The 22,681-nt window shown below is 42.2% G+C and overlaps 1 protein-coding gene across 1 annotated transcript; it reads right to left on the bottom strand.

Annotated features, from left to right (window-relative positions):
- Positions 1–8,253: 8,253 nt before the first annotated feature.
- On the bottom strand, positions 8,254–16,417 carry NPY (neuropeptide Y; the record flags this gene model as incomplete). Its single annotated transcript, XM_080610787.1, has 3 exons — positions 8,254–8,278; positions 11,170–11,250; positions 16,230–16,417. 3 exons carry the CDS (start codon positions 16,415–16,417, stop codon positions 8,254–8,256), a joined length of 294 nt encoding a protein of 97 aa, XP_080466913.1.
- Positions 16,418–22,681: the final 6,264 nt, after the last annotated feature.

Below are 22,681 nucleotides of genomic sequence, written 5' to 3'. Positions count from 1 at the left end.
AAATTCATCACTGTGAGAGTGGTGAGGCGCTGGCACAGGGTGCCCAGAGAAGCTGAGGCTGCCCCATCCCTGGCAGTGTTCAAGGCCAGGTTGAACAGGGCTTGGAGCAACCTGCTCTAGTGGAATGTGTTCCTGCCCCTGGCAGGGGGTTGGAACTGGATGAGCTTTCCAGTCCTTCCAGCTCAAACCATTCTATGATTCTATGATTAAGTATGTGTTACAATTCAGTATTCACCTTATAAACCACTTCCAACCATAGTGAAAAAGGGCAAACACATGTCCTTAATTACTTCTTGATATAGCACACAGATCTCCATTTAACCATGATCTATGGTAAAATCCCCTACAACCACTTAAAAAAAAAAAAAAAAAATCCCATCAATTCATTCGGTTTTGACATTTCAAAGTGACAATTTTTCCATCTGATTTAGCTTTGCCTCACGTTATATAATTAGATCAATGAATGGGAATTATCATTACAGTGCAGGTTTGACAGGGAGATGTCTGAGCAGATCTCTCAAAGGAGAGGAACAACCAGGGGGTCACAGTACCAGGGAAAAGCTCACCCTACTGCACTGTCTGTGGAGTAAGGTACTGCTAGTTTAAAGAAGATGACTTTAGCATAAAACCTGTGTGGCTGGCAAAATCATATGATCATCACTTCTTACTTCTAAGTAACATTAAACAGGTAAAAAAAGTGCATTAGAAAGGCATATTTTCCATGTAAAAACTGGTTTCTTTGTTAGCCACTGTGTGATAATGAACAGGGAAGGCAAGCTACTGGGTAGATGCAATACCTGTAAGCCAGCCTCACTCAGATAATAGCTATCCAGCTGGTGAAGAAATAAGAAACATCAGTCTAAGGCACCTTAACTACATTTTAAAGCAGAAATAAACCTGTAGACCCTCAGGTACACTTCAAGAGGCAGAGCTTGTATTTTTGCATGTTTGGTTGTTCAGCTGTAGGGTAGCAGATGTTTCTCTGTGTGACTTGGCCCGGGGACAGCCAATGCCCCTTTGAAAACCTTCAAAGTTTGGGGTAGGTTCCCCATCAAATTATACAAAGGAGAAAAAGTGTGTTAACAGTCTAAGGAGAGAAGGAGGGTGATATGGGGAGAAGCTGCATTAACTGAATGCCTGGAGTAACATCTGGCCAGGGAGAAACATGCTGAAGAAAATCTAACAAGCACATTGTCTCAGCCCCTTTCCTTGTCAGACCATAAAGCTGAACCTCTTTTTTTGTTGCAGGTGATTTTCAGGGGGTCTGAATACATTTTCTTTTTAAAGAGGCTGGTAAATCAGAGCTGATAACTGAAAAATTATTTCTTCCCACTTAAATGCAACTCATTATTAATACCCAGGTCTGACTCACGGTACAGGAAATGTATTTTAGTCCTTTCAGTGTAGGTATTGTGACAGTCATCACGAGTGCTGAAGCACAGACACTGTGATGTGTGCTGAGCTGCAGCAGGCCTGGGTACCACCACTGGCCGCTGGAGAAATGTAAAATGTACTGCTGGCTCAGACAGATAAGGCAGCCAATTTAAGATGCGTTTTTAAGCAGTTCTAAATGCATTTCATCTTTTAAAAACAGATTTAAGTTAAGGCCCTGGTGCCGCAACACAAAACTTCACATCAAAAGTCAGTAATTTTCTGCCATTCTCTGATTGCTGATTTGAAAGGAGCAAACAACAACATCGAAGTTAAAATATTTCAATTATGAATGCATCAAAAGCAAGTTAATGTTTCTGATTAATCTGATTAACTCTTCCTGCTTAGAAAAAGCTGACCACACCAAAAAGTGTTCAAGCCTTTGGACTATTTATATTCAATTAATAAAGTTTATTTCCTGGCTTAGATGACTTAATTGGAATCTACCTACAAGTTTTATAATGCAGTGAAACAAGTACCAGAGCAATTGTTAAGGAAAAAAAAAAAGTAAAATCTGTATAAATCTGTGCCATTACTAATGGAACAGGATTTGTAAAAGGGTGTGTTGAAAGGCAGTAATTCCAGCTGATTTCAGTGGGGAAGAGCTGACCCACAGTAATGGTCAGAAACATGAGGGACTGAATGAATGGATAAATTCAAGAAAATTATCCCTGGTTATGAAAATAATTTGCATCATAAATGCAGAATAACGTCAAATTGCAGTCCTTCTTTTCTTCCATATAAAAGAAACCCAACCAAGAACAGAAACTAGAAAGGCACTTTTTAAAGGAAAAGATGCTTAAAGATGGGACACAGAAACTTGTGCAAAGACAAATATGAAAGAACTCTTAAAGAGCCAGTCACCTACTTAGCACAGAATCTCCTAAACTCTCATTCTTAATTGATACAAACATATTTCTTTGTCAAAGAACTGCTAAAGCCATGTTCAGTATTAGTCACCATTACCTGTATCTGCAAGAACATCTCATGGCTCCATCCATTCCACTTTGTCAAAAGTGGGATCCCTCCAGCCACATTTCCAAAGGTACTTACACACTTTAAGACCCACACCTGGAAGGCACTGCATTGCCAGCACCAACAGCCCATGGACCAGGACCCTCTACCCAGTGCATGGGAAGAAAAAGAAAGAAGTCTGAAATCTGAGCTGACCACCAGTCTCTGTGTGACAGTCTGTAACATAGATCCTAAACCCAACAAAGCTTATTGTGAATTTAGGTGCAATCTTATGTCTTAAAGTGGCCCATGGGATTTTCCCAAGCATTTAAACCAGTCATTGATCATTACAAATTAGGCAACACGTGTGAAAAAAATCCAGTGATCCTCTATTTGCATACGTGGCCATGTAAGTGGTTTTGACTGTCTGGTCCAGGTTCTCTTGTGGTAATTCAGGAGTTTTGCTATTCTTGCCCCCATTATGTGACTTGGTTGCTGGCCCCATATAGGGCTCCAGGTGGAGATGCCACCTGTGAACCCTGCTGTTTCCCCTTCACCAAAGAGCCCTTGTGAAGACCATTTCATGTGGACAGAAAAGCATCTAATGAATCAAGGACAAGAAGTAAGTCTGCCATCACACACTACAGATTAACCTGTCTAAAATGCAGGTTCAACCCTGCCTTAACCCAAACTCTAAAAATGGTCCTAGACCTAAACAGCTAGCAATAATAAGTCTCTAAACCACACAAAAGTTATCTCCAGCCAGTTTCTCCAAATCAGAGTATACCCAGTTACCACAACAGTCTGGTAGTTGGTACTCTTTGTAATCAGCATTGACAGCCTGGCCCCAGGATGAGGTTAAAGTAAGGGGAGGGCTCATCCTTCACCTCCGGGACTGGATTGCCCTAGGGTATGCTTAAAGTCTTGAATACAGGCCGATTTTAGTGGGAGTTCACGGTCTACAGCAAGCACAAGACTGGAGCTGGGTGTCTATCAGAGGTGGGATCTTCTTGTAGGTCCAGACTAAATATAGCTTGGAAGGTCTCTGCGCCTGGCAAAGACCTGGTCATTAAAGAAAAGCAAATATATTAGATAAGAGAGAGCTTAGCAGACACACATATTAACTGGAAACAAGATAACATTACACTACCCATTTTATAGCCCAGTCTTAATTGCTGTAATCAGAGAGACTATAAGGACAAGCCCGCAGGTGCAGTAGGATCACTATAACTTACTTACCATGTTCATTTGTGAGCCCATGATTCCTCCCATTTTCTTTCTTTGCATGTGGATTTAATATTTCTCTAGTCTAGGCTTATACTTTTATTATGGTCTTACAGGCTGGAGCACAAAAAGCCCCATATCTGGAGTCTCCAGGTGCTGCTGTAATACAGATTAATAAATGACTGATAACAATACAGCCAGATAAATAAAATAACACTCAGCTGATAAGAATTACTGCATTAGGTAGGCAATTTCCTCTCAGTAGCAATGTCTCACTTAGGGTACTAAACCACCAAAACAAAGAGAGAAGGGGGTTTTAATTTTCATTACTGTGTGTGTTAAATTACTTGTTGATATTTTTTAACAGGAAAACTTTATTAAATGTTAAAATTAAACAGTCAGCTCTGACATAACTTCAAATTCTGATGTGATAATCCAGAATTTGTGAACTATTGACTGGAAGCTAGACACTGATTTATAACCCTCGGGCTCTTGAGAAGTAAGCTATCCCTAAGTGAGAGATTTTGCATTGGCTTTTCTGACTTCACTGAAATCCATATAGAAACTCTCTTTTCTTTGGTTAGAATCCACCTATTTGGTTCACATACAAGACATCCCAGCTACTGTATAGCTGCCATAGCTCTGGTTTACTTTTTGCTTTTGAGATCCATCTGGTTTAAATAGCAACATGGGAATTGATATAAACCACTCACTTTTTGCCAAATTGAATCTCTTTTAAGGGCTACACTTTCACACCCATGAAAGGTATTTCTCAGAGCTGTGTGTCTACAATGGGGGCAGTCCCAGGAGATGCTTTACCTTTTCTTATTCCTAGACATACACTGTGCAGATCCAGTAACAATTACTCTGCTTGTGAAACAGCTGAGTTGTGCAGGGTGGGAAGGAAGACGATGGCATATTTTCCTTTCAGTTAACATCTAGAGAAGAATATTCTGGACTGAACCTTGAAAGCAATTAAAACCTGTGATGCTTTTGATTTCACAAGAAAACACAAATTAATGAAAGGAAAGGTGTTCTAGGAAATATTTCCTAATGCAATTTTTCCTAACACTTGAAAAATGAAAGCCTTCCTGAAAGGAATTTATTCTTACCAGGGTTTTGTTGTGGTTTTTTTTAACCTGAAGATTTTGGGGGGAAAAGGTGAGGGGGTGTTATAAAGCATCTGTACAAAAGAAAATGAAGAGCACCCACATCTTATAATAGTTCAGCTTGGAAATGCAAAGGAGGCATGTTCTCCTCTCAACTTTTGCATTACAAAGCCATGGCTGCTCATTCCTGGTATTCTGCTCTTTCTCTTCTTCTGATTTCAGAAATATTCCCAGGGAAAATTCACATGACAAATAGAAGCCCTGTCACAACAAATTCTGGCCTATCTTCTGCTGGATTTTGCTTTAAAGTGTTTGTTGACTTTCAGTGGCTAATGGTTACCAGCTGGTAACACAAGCACTGGGGCTCTGTAGTGGGTCCCCTGCTTCCCTCCTCATACCCATGATGAAGAGCAGCTGCCTGCCTGGTGCAACCAGTGCTGCAGCCTCCAGGGTCTGATCTGGGCCAGGACATCTATCAAGATCACTAGCATATACTCTCCAGTTCTATACCACCATCACCTCCCTGCTTCCCTGTGTCTCCTAGCAGGTGATGGTGGAGGTCGCATTGGGGATGTCTTCTCCTTCCTAATCAGTCATAGTCACAGAGCGGTCTGAGTTGGAATGGACCTTAAAGATCATCTGGTTACAACCCCCCGTCAAGAGCAGGGACACCATGAACCCCTGTGTTCAGGATGGTCCAGCAGAGCAAAGCTGCCCTGCCTTGCAGAAGGCTGTCCATGCCTTCTTCTTGCTACCAGGGCAGGGTTTCCACCTCTCAAATGACAAGTGAGGAAAATTCAGCTTGACAGATGGCTCTTTCCCCTTCACCAGAGGAGAGCAGCAGTGGAACAGCAGGAGGGCAGGGGGCAACCAGGCCACTCAATTGGGTCAAACCGCAGTCACAGGGACAACGTTTCACTCCATGGGTACGGAGAAGTGAAATACCCATCAGAGGAGGACTGGGGAATTTGTGTCTTTTGGCACAGAAGACTTTCAGAGCTGAAAGCATTGCAATGGATTAGGATTCTAGGGGTGGAGATAGAAAAGGATAAAGAGAATTTCATCTCTGAGATACATGGGATCATCTAGATCTCCTCTTTGTTTGAATCAAAGTTGGGCATAATTACAGAAATTGTCAAAGGTAAAGGTGGACTCTCTTAAATGTTTTGCTCTTATCTATGTACGTTCCTTATGATTTCAAACCTGCAATAAATAAAAGAGAAAATACTATCACCTACTTTTATGGTTCTCATCTCTTGTTTTTCCTGTCATTTCTTCATATTCTGACATAAATTTCAGCCTTTGTTCGATTTCTCATGGTTAGAGAGAAAAAAAAATGAAAAAGTTAACCCTAAAGTCAAAATGCAGAAGCTACACCAAACAAATCCAGCATTTATCTTCCTTTCACAGCTCATTTTTTAAGTCTGTCCTGCAGTTTGGAGAGCTAATCCACTATTTTCAATATTCTGACCTGTCAAGATTTCTATATGAAGTACACAAGGAAGCACTGGACTTCTACAGCAATATTGTGTCTGCCCCAGTGAACACAGGAAGATTTTAGAAAGAAAATCATAGCACATTGTGGATAGATAAACACTGTGTGAGTGCTTTGCCTTCCTTCTGGTTTTGACAGCTCATGAGATGACAAACCTGACATTTTTTAGATTTTTCTAGCTTTTCTATATAGATGGATGTTTTTGAAGTTCAAGAAAACTCAGGTAATTGAGTGGAACAGCTCAGCACAAGCAATTAGCATTCACTGATGCTCCTTTAACTCACACTTTCTCCACTAAGATTTGTAATGATAGTGCTAAGCAACGTGAGTTTACCTACTGGCTTTATCATTTACATGGTCATTAATATATAGAGAGATTCCAGGAATTACCAGGAGCTGGAGATAGTGTATAGCAGACACCTCACTAATTCCCAGTTTTCATTTTAATAATTATTCAAAGCAGACCTTTATGTGGACTCTAACCCAGCAGGTCCTGCTCTGCAGTTGATGGGCACCTGCTAACCCCAGCAACCTGTGGCCATCCTGGAGTTCCTCTGAACATTATCACTTACTGGCTTGGCTGGCCATGGTTTATACCATTGCTGAGAGAAAAATTTGCCCATTCCAATAACACCCATGTGTTTTATGAAAAGGAAAAATACGTTATGCTTTACTGAAAACAGTGTGGCCACAAAAGCTGGCCAGTCCTGGTAACGCTTTGCGAATGTACTCAGTGTGCACTTATAGAAATCTGGAACTTGTGCTGACACATCTCGCCTGGGGGTAACAAACATGCGGAAATGTTTGAAAAGCGGGAAGGAGATGTAAACACATTAAACCTTCATGCTGATTCTTTTCCAGCTTGGAACTTTTTAATGTGCTTTATTATGCAGTGTTTAGTCACAGTGTCTAAATAAAAGAAGTTGTACCTAAATATCAGGAACCGAGGACCAACATTTGTGTCATACCCAATATGGATCCTGAATATACTGCAAGATACATATCTGTGAATTAAACCCCCTTAAGAACAAGGGTAACATGCTGCAACATAATATTATGTTACTTTGAATAGGAGCTTTGAGAGTGTGTCTGTCCCCCATTAGGCTGGTGATGGAATACATACAGTGGAAAAAAAAAAAGAAAATGAAAACCTGAAAACCTGAAGACAGTTCCCCTAATCCCTGTTCCAAGTACCTTCCTGTGGTTGAAACAGAAACCACAAATGGCTCCAAATGAGAAACGTTCAGATTGCAGGTACCCAAAGAGTTGTGATTTATCAGTGTGCTCCTTTACAAGGCCTTTGGCAATGTTAAGACATATTTTTACTGGCACAAATAGCTGTAGATTTGTCTTGGTTTATGAATTACTTTAGGTATTTTCTACTGCTTTGCAAATTGCCAAAACAAAGATGTTACATCTGTTTCATTTAAAATTCGTAATTCAGTTTTACAGCCAAGCTTCAAACCAGTTCTGAAGAGTTAGCAGAATTAGGCAGTGACTTATTCCTTTGTAATTTGAAGATGCTATTAATCTTAATTCATTTGTCAATGTAAGTACTAAGTAAATTTTTAGTCTGGTCATTCTGAAAAATCACCTCTCAGAACACTATTTTCCTAGATTATGTAGTCTATGATGAATTATTTTGAACAGTTTTGCATAAATCAAGCAGCTGAGCTGAGTTTGAGGCCACAATAAATGATGTCTTTATCTTACTTTGCACACTAATTACTCTAATAACTGTGACACTATTGTTGTCCGTAATACTTTAGACTGCAGGGAGATTATAATTCAGTTTTACTCTTTTAAAACAACTCTTTGCTATACCAACGACACAGTTGACTGTTTTCATTTAGGATGTTATATTTTGGAATGCACAATAATTTATTTAAATAAAGGTATATACAAATATGATGAAGGAAAAAGTCTACAGAATTCAGTACAATGGTTGCATGCACTGGGAATGACGCTACGATTTGCTTCATAGGTGTGCTGTATGAAGTGAAAACTAGGAAAAGTTTTGACGGAGCGCTGAAAATCCCATCACCACATCGAAGGGTCTTCAAACCTGCAATACATATTATGAATAAAAAACCTCATTAAACACATTTAAAGCCCCTTCTGAAAAATCCTTTTAGAACTATGTAAAATTTTAATGTTAATACAAGCAGCAATAAGGAATACATATGCATATTTGCAGTTGTAGATGGTATATGCAATTCCCATCAAAGCAGATGCACTGTGGATGGCCAGAAGTCTGTATTTTGGTACCAGAACTTGCCCCTCCATATTGCTGCTTGGTGTCATATTTTATATCACTGAGATTGGCTGCAAAGCTGCTTTATGCCATCAAGTAGCACTTACTGAAATTCAGCTGGAAAACTATGATATGTTGAAATACAAACATTCTTTGAAGATATATTTTTCACTCTGGCTCAGGAGTAAACAATTTCCACTGAGCTAAAAAAAATCATGTCGTGCTGTAAACACCTTCAAACAAAACTGAAGTTCACAGCCACCATCCTAAAACATTATCATAGTATTCCACTGCTCAATATCAAACATTTGAAATGTATTGAAAGGGGTGCTGAGAGCAGGATTTGATCCAGAGGTCCTCTGCTTGCAAACACCTGTTCTGTCTACACAGAAAGAAAAGTCAACAAGTGAAAGCACATGGAGAAAGACCAGAGGAAATGCATGTGCCATAGTTTTTCCCATCTAAGAGCTGGACATCTTGTCTTGATTAAACATCTAGTCTGCCTCCACAGTCATTGGAGAGACACTGACACCTTGAGAGGGCAATTGATATCCTGCCCATTTTAGGATGGAAGGCTCATTTTGGGGATAACCATATCTTTGACTGGCTGCAAAGGCAGCCTAGACAACTATTTCACACTAGATACCTAACTTTTCAAAAGGCAGTATCAGAAGAGACACATCCTGTTACTGAGTATTAAATGTTTTCTCACGACTTCACAAGATCAGAAACAGGCCATATCAAGTTTTTGTCTTAAGAACTTACTCGTAAATCTGCTCCATTAACTGGCTGCATATGTAACTATTTCTAAAACATATACCTCATTAATTTAAGTTTAGAACAACAGCAGGTGCCTTTCATTCATTCAGCCTGGCTTTCTTCAGGAAGAAGACTTAGGCAGCCGTGTTGTACCTGGTCATTCGTGCTGTGTGTCAGCAGTTCACCCCTGTGGACTCCCCTAACTGTGGGGCTCTCCCTAACTGTGCCTCCCCTAACTTCCCCACCAGTTTTCAAATGCTCTGGATGATTTCAACCAAGTCAGACAGAGGCACAGATATCTCAAGAGAATTAAGTTCCTGATGTGCCATGAAACACAGAACTGGGTAGAAAGAAGACTTAATTATGTCCACACATGGAGGAAAATCTGGAGTCGGGTTCAGAATCCATGCAGGATTTTATCCTAGAAAACATATCCATAGGAAGCTAGACATCATTGTTCCCAGTACTCCCATAATTGTCATCGATGAATGACAAATACTATACTCAGTTTAAAGTGCTGTTATAGTGTTACAGGGGGTATGAAATAAAAATCTGTTTCTCATCAATTCTTGATCTTAAATGCAGACTAGTTTGTTATTTTGCTCATGAGTTTTTGCTCCCTGGTGTGTTATAAATAGCATTATTGAAACAATAATAATAACCATAAAGTTTTCTTATGAAAGGGTGAAAATTACAGAGAGTATTGGAGTTTGTACTACCCTGTGTGTTGCCTCAAATTCATGGCAGTGGAAATTTTCCATTATATGAAGGCTCTGCCTTGTCATTACCAAACACAAAATAGTCTAATACATTTCACTGCACTCCATGCAGTTTTTACATAAGCATCTGCAGAGAAAACTGCATCCCCACAGCTGTGGTTAGTCATCAAACTATAAGTCAATGGTCTCCCTATGCGCAGATCTGCAAATCTCATGGACAATCTCCTTTGATGGCAGTAGAGATTTTGGTCACCTTTCAGTAAGAAGATCAGCGCCCCAAGTTAAGTGCTACAGATTATTACATTTAAGTACTTAAACTTCTCTAATTGAGCCTTTGCAAAGCTAATGAAAGTGCAGAGCATTTGCTTGTAGACTCCTGAGGAGACTACTGCATAAAACATTTATTTCTGCAGTAGATATATTATCAGCAAACTTCAGGGTACCAGTAAAGGCTTAAACTGAGCTTGATTGTGAATAAAACTGAAACCAGTATTTTTTTTCATGAGCCAAAACTCCCTCTACATGTTACTTCTTCAACATACTCCTCATCTGTGTAAACTGTAGTCACTACTACAGTATCTTACAATATAGCCATAGTATTGTTGCCTAACTAGATAAATACTGCATGTACATTTGAAATCCCACTGTTACTTGTAAAACCACTGTTATTTTGAACCAAGTGCAAATGGAAACGTAAAGGCCTTTTTTCCCTTTGAGAAATAATAGGTACAAACCCAATGTGAAACAGTTTCTTTTAAAAACCAGTCCTAGCCATGCATTTGTGTACAAGTTAACCTATGTACTTATTTACCACTTATACATCCTTAGAGGAAAAAACTAAACTTGTTTGAGTAGCAAGTGAGTAGAAATGGGCCATCTTTGGGGCTCCAGTATGTAAGGAATCAACATCATACAATTCTGTGTAATAAAGGCCAGTATAGGACGCATGTGTGGAAATGCTTCCCTTCCTTCAAAGAGCAGGAATAGCCTGCTCCCAAACTCGGGAAACAGGGAGTTCAGACTATATTGTATCTGCTAAGGCATTTATTGCAATCATGTGTGGTTCCAGCTCTTAACAAAACAGGAATTTATGCTTTTAAGGACATGCTTACCCATCTGTTGCTGGCATATGTTTTCTCCCTGTGAAACATATTTATTGATAACAAATGAAACTCTTAAATCTAAATGAGAACTGTACGCCACTAAAAAACTCTTCATACATACCTGGATCTAGGAATGTTTTCTGTGCTTTCCCTCAACAAGAGGTCTGAGATCAGTGTCTCTGGGCTTGATCTCTTTCCATATCTAAGGAAAGATAAAAAAATGATATTTTGACATATGTCAGTGTTTAAAAATAAAGATTAAGACCAGAACCATTGGTCAATCTTTTCTTTTTTCAGAAAAAAATATTGGTAGATCAGACATAAATACAACTTTTCAGCAAGTATTTTAGATTAACTTGACTTAGCCATGTGAGAAAATGTCCATTTTTCAGTACTTCTTTTTTTTTTTTCTGTATTTTTCCATAATCATTTTGAATTATAGCATTGAGAAACCTAAATACTTCTCAAATTGGTGGCTGTTCCTGGATACTCTAGAACCTTGTATGTTACCAACGTGAACATGAAGAGGCGGGAAGCTGCACATAATGTGACCTCAGAGCATGTCACTCTTGCCCTCAAACCCAGTTCCATAATTTTATTAACTTTCTCACTGGTTTAGGTGCTACCATATCCTTCCTCAGGTTATACATGTAAATGAGGAGGTATTGTTATCTATGAAGTTAACAGAAAACAAAGCTCAGTATGCCATATTAGCCAAGGAATTGGCCAAGATTTTCTAAGATAGCTAGTACATTTGGGGCTGCCCAACACATAGTACATTAGGTCATAAAAACTGAGCTACCCCCAAGGTGATCGTCACTCTGGAACTATGTGACTATGTGAAAGAAAACTCTGACTGAGAATTCTTCTCTGATTAAATGGGATGCCACTGGCTACCTTTATTTACACAACAGGTGTCTTTCTATTTGCAATTCCTGGTTCTTGGGAAGGAATTTGCTCTCTTTTGCCAGGAAAACAGAAGTGACAATGAGCAGCTGGCTTGACAGACATTTCATCACTATAAGGATTCATTAGCCTAAGAGTGATAACTCTTAGGAGCAAACACTCCCTTGGTTAGAAAGCATTAAGATCATGATTTATAACTTGTGTGTGTAATCAGTCTGAATCACAAAGCACATTAACAGATAACAGCTTTGTGAATGCCACTTGAGGAAAATTCTAACTCCAGAAAAATCAAAGGTGTAAGCAAGGACTTATATTTTATCCATTGCTATCAAGATGTTTCTCTTGCAACTTGATCTAAACTCGGCAGAAACAAAATCCAACAAACCCTTCCTAAACTATACCTAAAAAGCCAGCAGTTTTACCTGTTGATGGCATAATTTCCTGAAAATTGGAAACACGTGTCACTTTTCAATCATTTTATTCAACTCTTTGTATTTTTACATCGCCTCATTCATTCTAGTACACCATCTGTGCTCCAGAAAGACAGAGCATCAGTTTCAGAAATTTAAAGTAAATTTCTTAATCTAAGCAATTTAGAAAGAAGAAGAAATTCAGTCAGATACCTGACTGAAAGCAGGTATCTGAAAAGAACCAGCCATACATAGTAAAATGTTATTACAATAATGCAATCAAGCATGATGGGGAATCAAATACCTTGCACTTCAACACCACAAAGGGATTTATTTCTTTCTGGTTCCCTACTATGATTAATACGGATGTGACCTGGACTTCAACTGAGGGGGAATCTAATCTGCTGTTATGTTAAAGAAATCGATGCAACAAATCAACAGCTTGCTCCACAGCTCATACTTGAGCAAAACTCTTGCTAATCGCTCCGAAAGTTTTGTCTGAATCAGAAGTAGATGGCAGTCCCCCAAAGTGCAGAGATTTGGTCAAATATGAAGACAGCTGTGTTCGGGAGATACCTTTTATATGAGCACCTTCCATGCCTTGGCTAGACCAGTGCTGCTACCTGTGCTGGATGGACCCGCAATGTCCTCACACAGCAGAGCTGCATACAAGGAGGTCACTGACTGTGACCAACTGGCTGCTTTTCCTGTATCAGATGCCTGAGCCTCCTGTCTGCCCTGTAATTTTGCCACTGCAAAACAACCAGGCTACAGACATACTAAAATGAGCCCATGGACAAAGTCAATCTCTTCTTACTGAAGCAAATGCTTTGGGAGATCTTTGCTCCAGCTGCTTCATGCTTTGCTCCTTGTCTACCCTGGATAGCTCTGAGAAAACATGAACACATAAAGCCTTTGTTTGCTGTTTGAGAAACACTTATCAAATTATCATCACTGTTTTAGAAAAATGGGGCTCCGAGCTTTGTGAAATTACCTGGTCATATTTTATGATCAGCTTGAGATATCAAGGTCTTTTACCAGGCATGCTGAAAACCCACAACTCAAGCTGATGTCAAAGGCATGGAAGAGTAAACATACTTATTCTGATTAGTGACATAGTATCTCAGATTTCAATGAAATCTCAAAGCTTCTTATGAGAACTTTGGTCTTGGGAGTCAAATCCCATCAATGTCCAAGCCCAGGAACAAGAGGTGAGGGATTCCAGAAGCATTTCATGGGTCTGATTCAGAAAACCCAAGATCTCAAAATCTGCTTCACTCTTCATTAAAGGGTGTTGACATGAAGCAGGAGCATCAGTACAGCCTAACTCAGACACACTTTCAGATATTCTCTGCCCTACCTATAGTTCAAGCCATCTCCAGCAGAAATGGCCTTATTGTTTTGCTGCAGCACTGAACAGCCATAGACTCATGAACAGGCTACAGCATCCTGGTGACCTGCATTCTACAAGTTTCCCTCAGCTAATCTCAAAGGAGTGTAAAGCTGATGGGCACAGATGTCTAAAGCTCAGCGAGATGGATCTGAAGAAGGATCTCAAAGGAGAGATAGCAAAGCAGCCACATAGACAAGGTCTAAGGAAGAGAAGAAGAAAAAGGTGGTCTGGAAGGAAGAAGCTTCATAGGAGCAGGGGTGAAGACCCTGTGTGTTAGGGGGGAATGACACTCAAATACTTGGTTAGGTCAGAAGCAGAAGGCAAGAGGATGAGCCAAAAGGTTATTCATAATCATGAAAACATCAAACAAGACAAGACAGATGAACCTGAAGGGAAAGAAAAGATTAACTTCCTTATCAATGTGCTTTTAGTGCTCCATCTCACCAGTTGCACACTGACCAGGCTACAGGAACAAGGTCTGGCTAGAAGCCAAGCATGGCTTGCTCACAGACCCTCACGAGAAGCAGGGCAAGCTCATGGACATCCCTCCTGTTACAGGGCTCCCAAGCAGTACCATGGACAAAAGTCAAAGCTAAAAAGCTGTAAGAAGAAAGCAAGCTTTGAGCACATCTGAAACAGACCAGTCCTAAATGCTGCAAAAGTTATTGATTCATTTTGCAAGTGCCTGTGTCACTGTCGGAACACAGAACCTCCAGGAGCTCAGCTGAGCTTTTCAAACGGAGGTGGCAATTACTTTAGTTCTGCACTGTTAATTCCCCACACAGTGGAAACAGCACAGCTTTTCTTTTTCAGTTAACCTATGCAGTTAACTTTGAAATATGTATCATGAAATGTGTTGCTGTTGAGGTGGGGGTTTTCTGCCGGCTTTCTTGTGCTTCCAGATCAATTCTGTTCCCTTTAAATATGAGAGGGTGGGTGAGAAATCTAGGTAAGATCTGAAGAACAAAATTTGTATTCTGCTTTGTTTTCTCCATCAGCAACAATAACTATTTCTGTTCCTTTCAGAACCCAAATCCACACAGAAGAATTAAAAAGTCTCAGTCTCTGAGTTGTGTGCTTGTACCCCAGAAATCAGGGAAAAAAGCTACACAGTCAACATTAAAGCAAGTATACAGGGCATACACCAGAAACAGACGCTGAATACAGAAAGAAGGGCTCATTTTGTTAGGTTGGGTTTCTTTTGTTTGTTTTGAAATATAACCTGCTTTTGGAGAGGAACCACCTTTGAAATCAGACTATGAAAGAAACAAAAGAAGAGATGAGAGACCAGCCTGGAGACCCCACCACATGCAAGGGAAATAGGCAGCAGAGGCAGAACTCAAGGATCGGATTATTATAGCAGGAATCTAGGGCAGAAGTCATCTGAGCACAGAACTATCATGAAGAAGCATGCCATACACATGAATGAGTTGTGAATATTGCTTTAAAGGTTCAGAACTGAAGTTTCTATCAGCCTCTTCATCTCTTTTGTGCTATTAGTGCACTGGCAGACAGTGTTATGGGTTTGCTGGGAAAGCTCTCAGTTACATGATAGCCTCCCTTCTAATTTAATTCTTCAGACTTCTAGAAGAACAAATGAAAGCCTAATTTTAGACCTCCCATCTGGTTTTGATATTAAACAAATTGATAAATATGTCAAAGTTCTTCTGGGTCACACACTGTTCAGAGACCTCAGGGGAAACTTCTATTAACCACACAGTCTAAAATGGACAGATGTTCCCAAAGAAAACAGTTTTTGAATAATAATTGGCACTTTTTCAGATGGAGCCTTTATCCCTGCTTTGACAAGCACGGTCATCCCTGGAAAGCCAGTTTAGAGCCAGGCAAGTTCAGGTCACACTCTTTCAGCTTGGGCTAGGGTTCTTGCCTGTGGTTCTGAGAGAGTTTTTGTGGGTACTAGTGCTTTTCTGCCCTCACAGCTGCATGAGGTAGCTGGCAAATCACAAAGCATCTGGACTACTACAACTCTTCACTAAGGCTAGAAGAGCACATTTGCCCATCAAAATCTTAACCGAAGTCGGTGGCAGCAACAGAAGTGGGACACTGCTCCTCCTGCCCTGTCTACCTCTCTCCATCTCTGAGATTAGTTATGTTTTGTCCCTCTTTTGGGGGACTCTCCTCATGCACACTGCCCTGCAGTTTGTGCTCCTTCTTGCCAGCCTATCTGTGCCAGGGCTATAAAGGGCTGTGAGAGCAGAGGCAGCATCGACATCCCTGCCCCTTTCTGCCAGCGTGGATGGTGGAAGTTCAGCTCCGGACCCAGAGGCCACTCAGGGTGCTGCCCCTCTCTAAAGGAAGCCAGCGCACCACATCTTCCTCCGTGTCGGTGAGGGAAGCAGGGCGAGACACCCGGGTGTGGGGGCACCCCGCTTTCCTCCCCTCAGCCTCGTCAAGAAAAACAGTATCTCAGGGAGCAAGAAAGAGGGATGCTGGCCCGGCCGCTCTGCCTACCTCTGCCTGGTGATGAGGTTGATGTAGTGCCTCAGCGCCGAGTAGTATCTGGCCATGTCCTCTGCGGGAGCGTCCTCGCCGGGATTGTCCGGTTTGGAGGGGTACGCCTCTGCCAGCGTCCCCAGGCAGACCAGCAGCGACAGGGCGAAAGTCAGCACCGACACCCACAGCCTCACAGTGCCCTGCATCTGCACGGCGGGGTGGGATGGAGGAGAGCGGCCGTCAACACCTGACCCGACGGCGGCACGAGCGCGAGTTCCCCAGCCCACCCCCGGGCCGCGCCCCAGCCCCGTCCCGTCCCGTTCCCATGCCCGTGCCCGTCTGCGTCCCCAGCCCGCCCCGTCGCGGCACTCACGGCGGTAGCTGCAGCGGAGCGGCTCTCGGCTCAGAGAGGCGCTTCTTTCTGCCCGTGGGTCGGGGCTCCCGAGTGCGGGGCTCTGCTCCTCGCCAGGGTGTTTTAAGGCTTCCCCGCAGGCAGGAGGGGCCTCGGGCGATCACGCCTCGCCAGCTCCGATCCCCTCTCCCCCGCCCCACTCCGCCTGCCCCTGCCCCGGGAGGGGCACGGCGGCCGCGGTCGGGCGGGGCCGAGAAGGACCGAGGGGGCGGGCTCTGGTGCTGTCGCCCCCCTGCCGCTGCACCTCTCAGCCCGCACCCCCTGGTCCCCCCGGCAAATCCTTCTGGGGCTCTGTCCCCAGGGCTTTACATCGGGCCCCCTTCCCGCCCGGCCCAGGCGCGGGACCCCGGTGGCGGTCACTGCGGAGCCGCTGTGCCGCGTGGTGCCCTCAGGGGAAGGGAGCAAGTTCAGGGAACGGGTTTACCCTGCTCCTACGGCTCCGGAGAGGCCCCCAGGTTGAGCTTCCTGGCAGGAGTGCAGCCGTACGTACAGCCATGACAGGCAGTTTGAGGCAACCAGAAATAACAAATCAGCGCCATAGGCTTGGACATTATACCTATTAAATGGGTAAATCTTGAGGCTTAACTCCCCAGGGCACTGGCAGCACAGCTGAAGCAATGAAACCATACCTCCCTCCATGCCCGCTCTACCAGGGAGACCACCTACACCCTACCCAGGGCTACCTTTTGAGTGGCTTTTCTAAGTGACTTTGTCCTGGTTTATTCCTGTACCTAAGCCACAGGCTGAAGAAAACAGCTCACCCATGCCATGGGATCACAACCACCTTTCCTGACCCAAGGGAACTGTTGCTGAGCCTGGGACATGGTAACTTTTCTCAGCAACATGGGTCTACAGGGACTGATCTGGCCAAGGTGCCAGACTTACATGTCTCCCTAAACTTGTCCAGACCTACAGTCAGTGGGGACAGATGGGCACCCTGACAGTCACCTAATCCCTTGAACAACAGAGGTCTGAGATGAGCAGAGTGGGACATACGGCAACATACCCTTCTCCACCGATTATGGCAGCAGCCGAGGTCACTAAGCTAGGCTAGATACCTGACTACCAGAGTGCCTGAAGCTGGGTGAGATGACACAAACCCAAACAAAGTTTCAGAACTGATGGAGTTGGAAACTATTCATACATGTTAGTAAAATCAGGTCTTTAGAAACAGGTAATTTGATTAGCATCTTGATGACCAATTCCAATTGGAATGACAAATCATGACTCTGTTCATATCTTATTTTTACTTTAATTCAAAGGTAAAATAACAGTCACCCAAGCAGGAGCATTAGACATACTGACAGAAAGGTTAAAGACATATTCTAAAATTGTACCATACATACACTACTGTAAAGGTAGTTATTAATTTCTATACTTTTTATCATGTGCAGTTATTGGCTTATTACTTATCCAGCAGATACTGAAAACGCATATTCGATTCACAAGAGCAAAGACAGAAATGGTTTTCATCACTCCAGAAACAGAATCTCATCATTATCTGAAAAAAACCCAAACCCTAGCAAATAAATGGCTCTTGAGAAGTGTGAGGAAGCTCACTGGAAGATGTTCATTTCAAGAGATGGAAGCAAAGGAAATTTCAGAGCTCTTAATGTCAAGAAATATTTTGAAATCTTCATGACTCCCTAGTGCACTGCCCACAGACTTCAGATCGAGCTCACAGGCTGTCGGTTAACACAGGGAAGACTCTTCGTGTGTGTGAATAATCAGCAATTCTAGCTCCTAATTTCAGCAGATCTGTGCATAGCTGACTTCATGTCTTGCAAAGTGGCCTCACTGCATCCCTGTGCTCTGTCCTCCCACCAGCAGCACTCCTGCACATTTGGTGTTCATGTTGTTCTCACATTGGCTCAACAGAAGCAGCTGGTATGACAGCCAGACACCTATGACACTGCAAATGCCTTAGAGAGCAACTGTGCTCTGGCTCCATCACTTTCCCTTTGCCACGCTGAATCCAATAAGCTGCCTTATCCAAAACTTGCACTGATCCGGTTTACCAGCTTTTATGGGGTGTAAGGAACAAGCAGTGACAGCACCAGAGACTGAAGCATCTGGGCAGGTGTGCCAGAGTGACAGCTCTCACCACCTTCAGCCTGATTCTGCCACAACCACCTCCCACCAGCTCACAGGACCAGAGGTGACTTTATCATCATTAAGCTCTTTCACCATGTATAAATGAGATTGCTTCTCTCCCACCAGCACCACTCCTTTTACACTATCAATCTTCAAGGCAGTTCAAAGAAAGAGGAATAAACTAATAGACTAGAAGGCACGGCAAGACAAACACAAAGTCTGGCATCTACACGCTTACTCAGGCTATAAGGAGGCAAAAACATTCCCTCATCCTAGGTATGTCTGTACGCCTTGACACATGTCATGCTGCCCATCTTGTCACAGACCACCACCCAGGCAGTGGGCTGTCAACATCTCCAGAAACCCCGGACAAATCCCTGCTCTCATCCTAGTGAGGAGGTACAAGCAGTAAGCTGCTCCCTACGGGGAAATGATTAAGAAATCATACCTGCTAAGTCACTCTACAAAACACTTGGTCTGGAGCAACAGCTCCCCACAAAAATAAGGTGCAGACCACACTAAGAGTCAGTTTGCTTCACAGCATGAGGAGTGAGGGAAGCCCCGTTATCTCTTACGCAGGAGGAGGAATCACATTCACCTCCCATACAGGACAGTAGCTCCTGCAACTGCAGGCTGCTTGGCAGGGTCTGGAGAGAGGCTTTTTTCCCTTTGCTACCATGACCCCAATCAACTCATCTGTTGTGTCTTACCTTTGGACAAAGTAGCATCTCCCAGCTTGTGCCTTAAGGTGGCCTAAAGGCTCGTGAGATGTCAAACCTTACCGCTTTTGCTGCACCTCCATAGTAACAGTTCTTTCTCTACAGTTCCAGCACTGAATTTGGGAAACCCAAAACACTGAACTGAAAATTCTACTCACCCTGCTTTCTACAGTGTCTATTTCTGTAGCAGTATAAGTACCAGGTGTGTACTTATGCCCCACTTCATCATTTAAGATGAATCACACAACTTAGACCTTTCTTGAGTCCAGAAACTATGATGTTTAGAGCCAGTCTGTAAGTTCTTACAAACATTTCCTCTTACTCTGTTTTGAAACACTAAAAATCCATATAGCCTCATCCATTTGCTACCATAAAACATACACTAATCTTAAGTAACACAGATGAAACATACTTTAGATATATAACACAATCATCTGTATAATGTCAATGCAACAAATACTGGCATTTTTAATTTGATGAAACAAACCCTATACCTGAAGTTACATATATAGAAACTGGTTTATCAGTGATACCAAGTGTCCCTGGGTCTCAGGTATCTTCATGGGTGTTTTAAAAGTGGTTTCCAAAATCAAGGTCTCCTGCACCTTTGATGGTGCCTGTTGATGATTGCTCCGTATGGGTATTTGCCCAGCATCCATGTATTCTGGCAAATGGCAGAGATGTGCTTTCCATAAGCAGCTTTAGGATAGACTATAAAGGTGAACAGGAAGACAGGGAAGGTAACTGGAAAGAAGACTCAGAAAGACTGATGTCTTTCTGACAGTGAGACTCAGTTAGACTCAGAAAAGCTGATGAAGAAAGGCAGGAAGAACCTAACCGAGCTAAAGAATGAAGCTTGGGAGGGAAAGCAGAAAGACATGCATAGCCCAGCTACAGCACCACATAGATATCCACGTTTTTGCTTTGCCTAGTATTATGGGCTTACAGATGTGCAACTCCTAGCTACATTATAGCAATCAAGAGCTTGAAGAGTATTTAACTACACACACAGAGAAACACCAGTGTTTCAAAGCTTTGAGCAGGTATCCATGCCAGGTACAGCACCATGGGAAAAAAGTGAAAAGAAACATGACAGTCAACTTTCGCCTATGTTTTAGTGCCATGACATTTAAAGATTCAACAGAAAGCTGTTTACACAGTTCAGACTACACTGAGGATGGAAAAAAAATCCAAGGTACCAACATATTAAAAGTAAGATAATATTGTTCTACAAGCAGCTTAAATGTAAAAGAAAATTCAAGCCATTTATTAACAGTAATATATATGATTTCATTAAACAGGGGCATAATATTTGCCTTAATTAAAACAAAATTTAGTGTGATTAACTTTGCACAGATTATTATTCATAGTGTGTTTTCCGTAGTAGGCATGGAATTAAAGCTGTTCTTGATTATTACAAATACACATAATGTCATTTTCTCGCTATAACAAAGCAAGGTCGTGTGCATCACTGGTTCTAAACTAATATTCCATAATAACCCATTAATAATCCTTGGTCTAAATACAAGAATAAGTTCAGTGTCCAAGTACAGGGAAAGTGTTAAAAACTGGTGCCCCAATTAAGTGGTACTGGAGACCTGGAAATGGCAGATTTTATCAGCTGATGCTGCTTGTGCTCTTGCAGTTAAAATGTCTCACTAAAGGTTTCCATAGTTGAGCAAACCTTCCAGATATGCGGAATCTTTAGGACTGGAAGTTCAGTCAGATAACAGTGGATAATTACTCAGTAGTCACATTAATTTATCTGAACCTATTTGGACAGAAAACAGGGCTGTTAATCTCACAAAACCAGGCTCTCGCTTTACAGTATTGCTGATTTCAAGCCGCTTTAGCAATACTTTCAGAAAAGCTTCTCATTGTGCTTTGATACATCACACCAGTGCCCACATTTCCAAACTTTTATGTGTCCCTTCCAGTGCTCTTATTCACCTCCTCTTGTACATACCAGTAAGAGCTGAACAGAACCACCTAAAGTGACCACCCCTTTCTGTCCGCTCAGCAGTAGTACTGTTTTCAAGAGGCATCATTCTGAGTCCTGCAAACATTATGCAGATTTGTAATACTCCACTAAGAAGCAGGGCTCTAGGTAGGCAGGCACAAACAACTTGAAAACAGAAGAGAAAGGAAAAAAAAACCCACTACTGAATCAAACCAAAGGCCTATCTATCTTGCCCTCAATGGCATCTAAAAGGAGACACTTAGGACTATCAGAACAGGAAATGCATGTTACACTATTTTTCCAGCATACTTTTCCCAACCTCTATAAAACTGTGTGTTAGGGACATCTTAACCAGCAGTCAAGATTTTGTACATGATAGCAAACTTTGAGCATCACCAGCCTCCTCTGTCAGTCCAGCAGCATTCCTGCTGTGGGTTACAGGACAAGAATGGAAGTCATCAACTGGCACCATCCCTCTGTTACTGCTTTGCCATGACTACCTGCCCCTGTATGTCACCCTTCCCCACAGCACAAGGACAGTCTGACATTGATGCCAGGGAGATGGGTGGTATTCACACACCAAGGCAGTCAGTGCCTTCACATGCCATGGCAGTGACACTCCAGGCACAGAGCTACCACACCAAGACACAGACCTATCTCTGTGGCAACTCCTGCCCTCCAGCACAGAAAAGGAAAGGCAACTGTCCTTGATATGAGCTACTTCTGGGTGATGCGCAAATGGCTCTTATACGATTACTTGATTGTGAGCTGCAGACCTGAGCTGTAATACAAAGAAACTCTTTGCTATTTAAAGCAATGCTGTTCATAGCTTCGCATCAAAAGACCTACGAGCATTTGACTCACAAATGCAGCAACATGAGACTGGAAACCGGAAAAAAAACCAATCTGGTTTCAGTGGAATCTCATGATGAAAGTTGTTTTTCTTTTATGGAAACACAGCCAGAGAGACTTCTGAAATGCTGCAACAAGGTCAGAGCGGCATCAGCAATTGTCCTGAGGACACAGAGTACAATGCATAGTTTTGACAGGAACACAACAGTACTCAAGCAACAAAACCAAACTCAGTATTTGCAACCATAATGACATTTGTTTTGCTATACCTTCTTCTCTTTCTCACTCCCCCAGGACAACAGAAAACCAAAAACAGATTAGTAGGATGGAGATCAGAACACTACCTCTGGCAACACATCTAGACTAAAGGCAGTGAGAAACAGCTCACACAAAGATAGTGGTTTAAAGCAAATGAATCAAGTGTTTACATCAG

This window comes from Psittacula echo, assembly GCF_963264785.1.
Source record: "Psittacula echo genome assembly, chromosome: 2".
Classification (NCBI taxonomy): domain Eukaryota; kingdom Metazoa; phylum Chordata; class Aves; order Psittaciformes; family Psittacidae; genus Psittacula; species Psittacula echo.
Note: the sequence above shows the minus strand (reverse complement) of the source record. Positions and strands in the feature narration are given on the sequence as shown.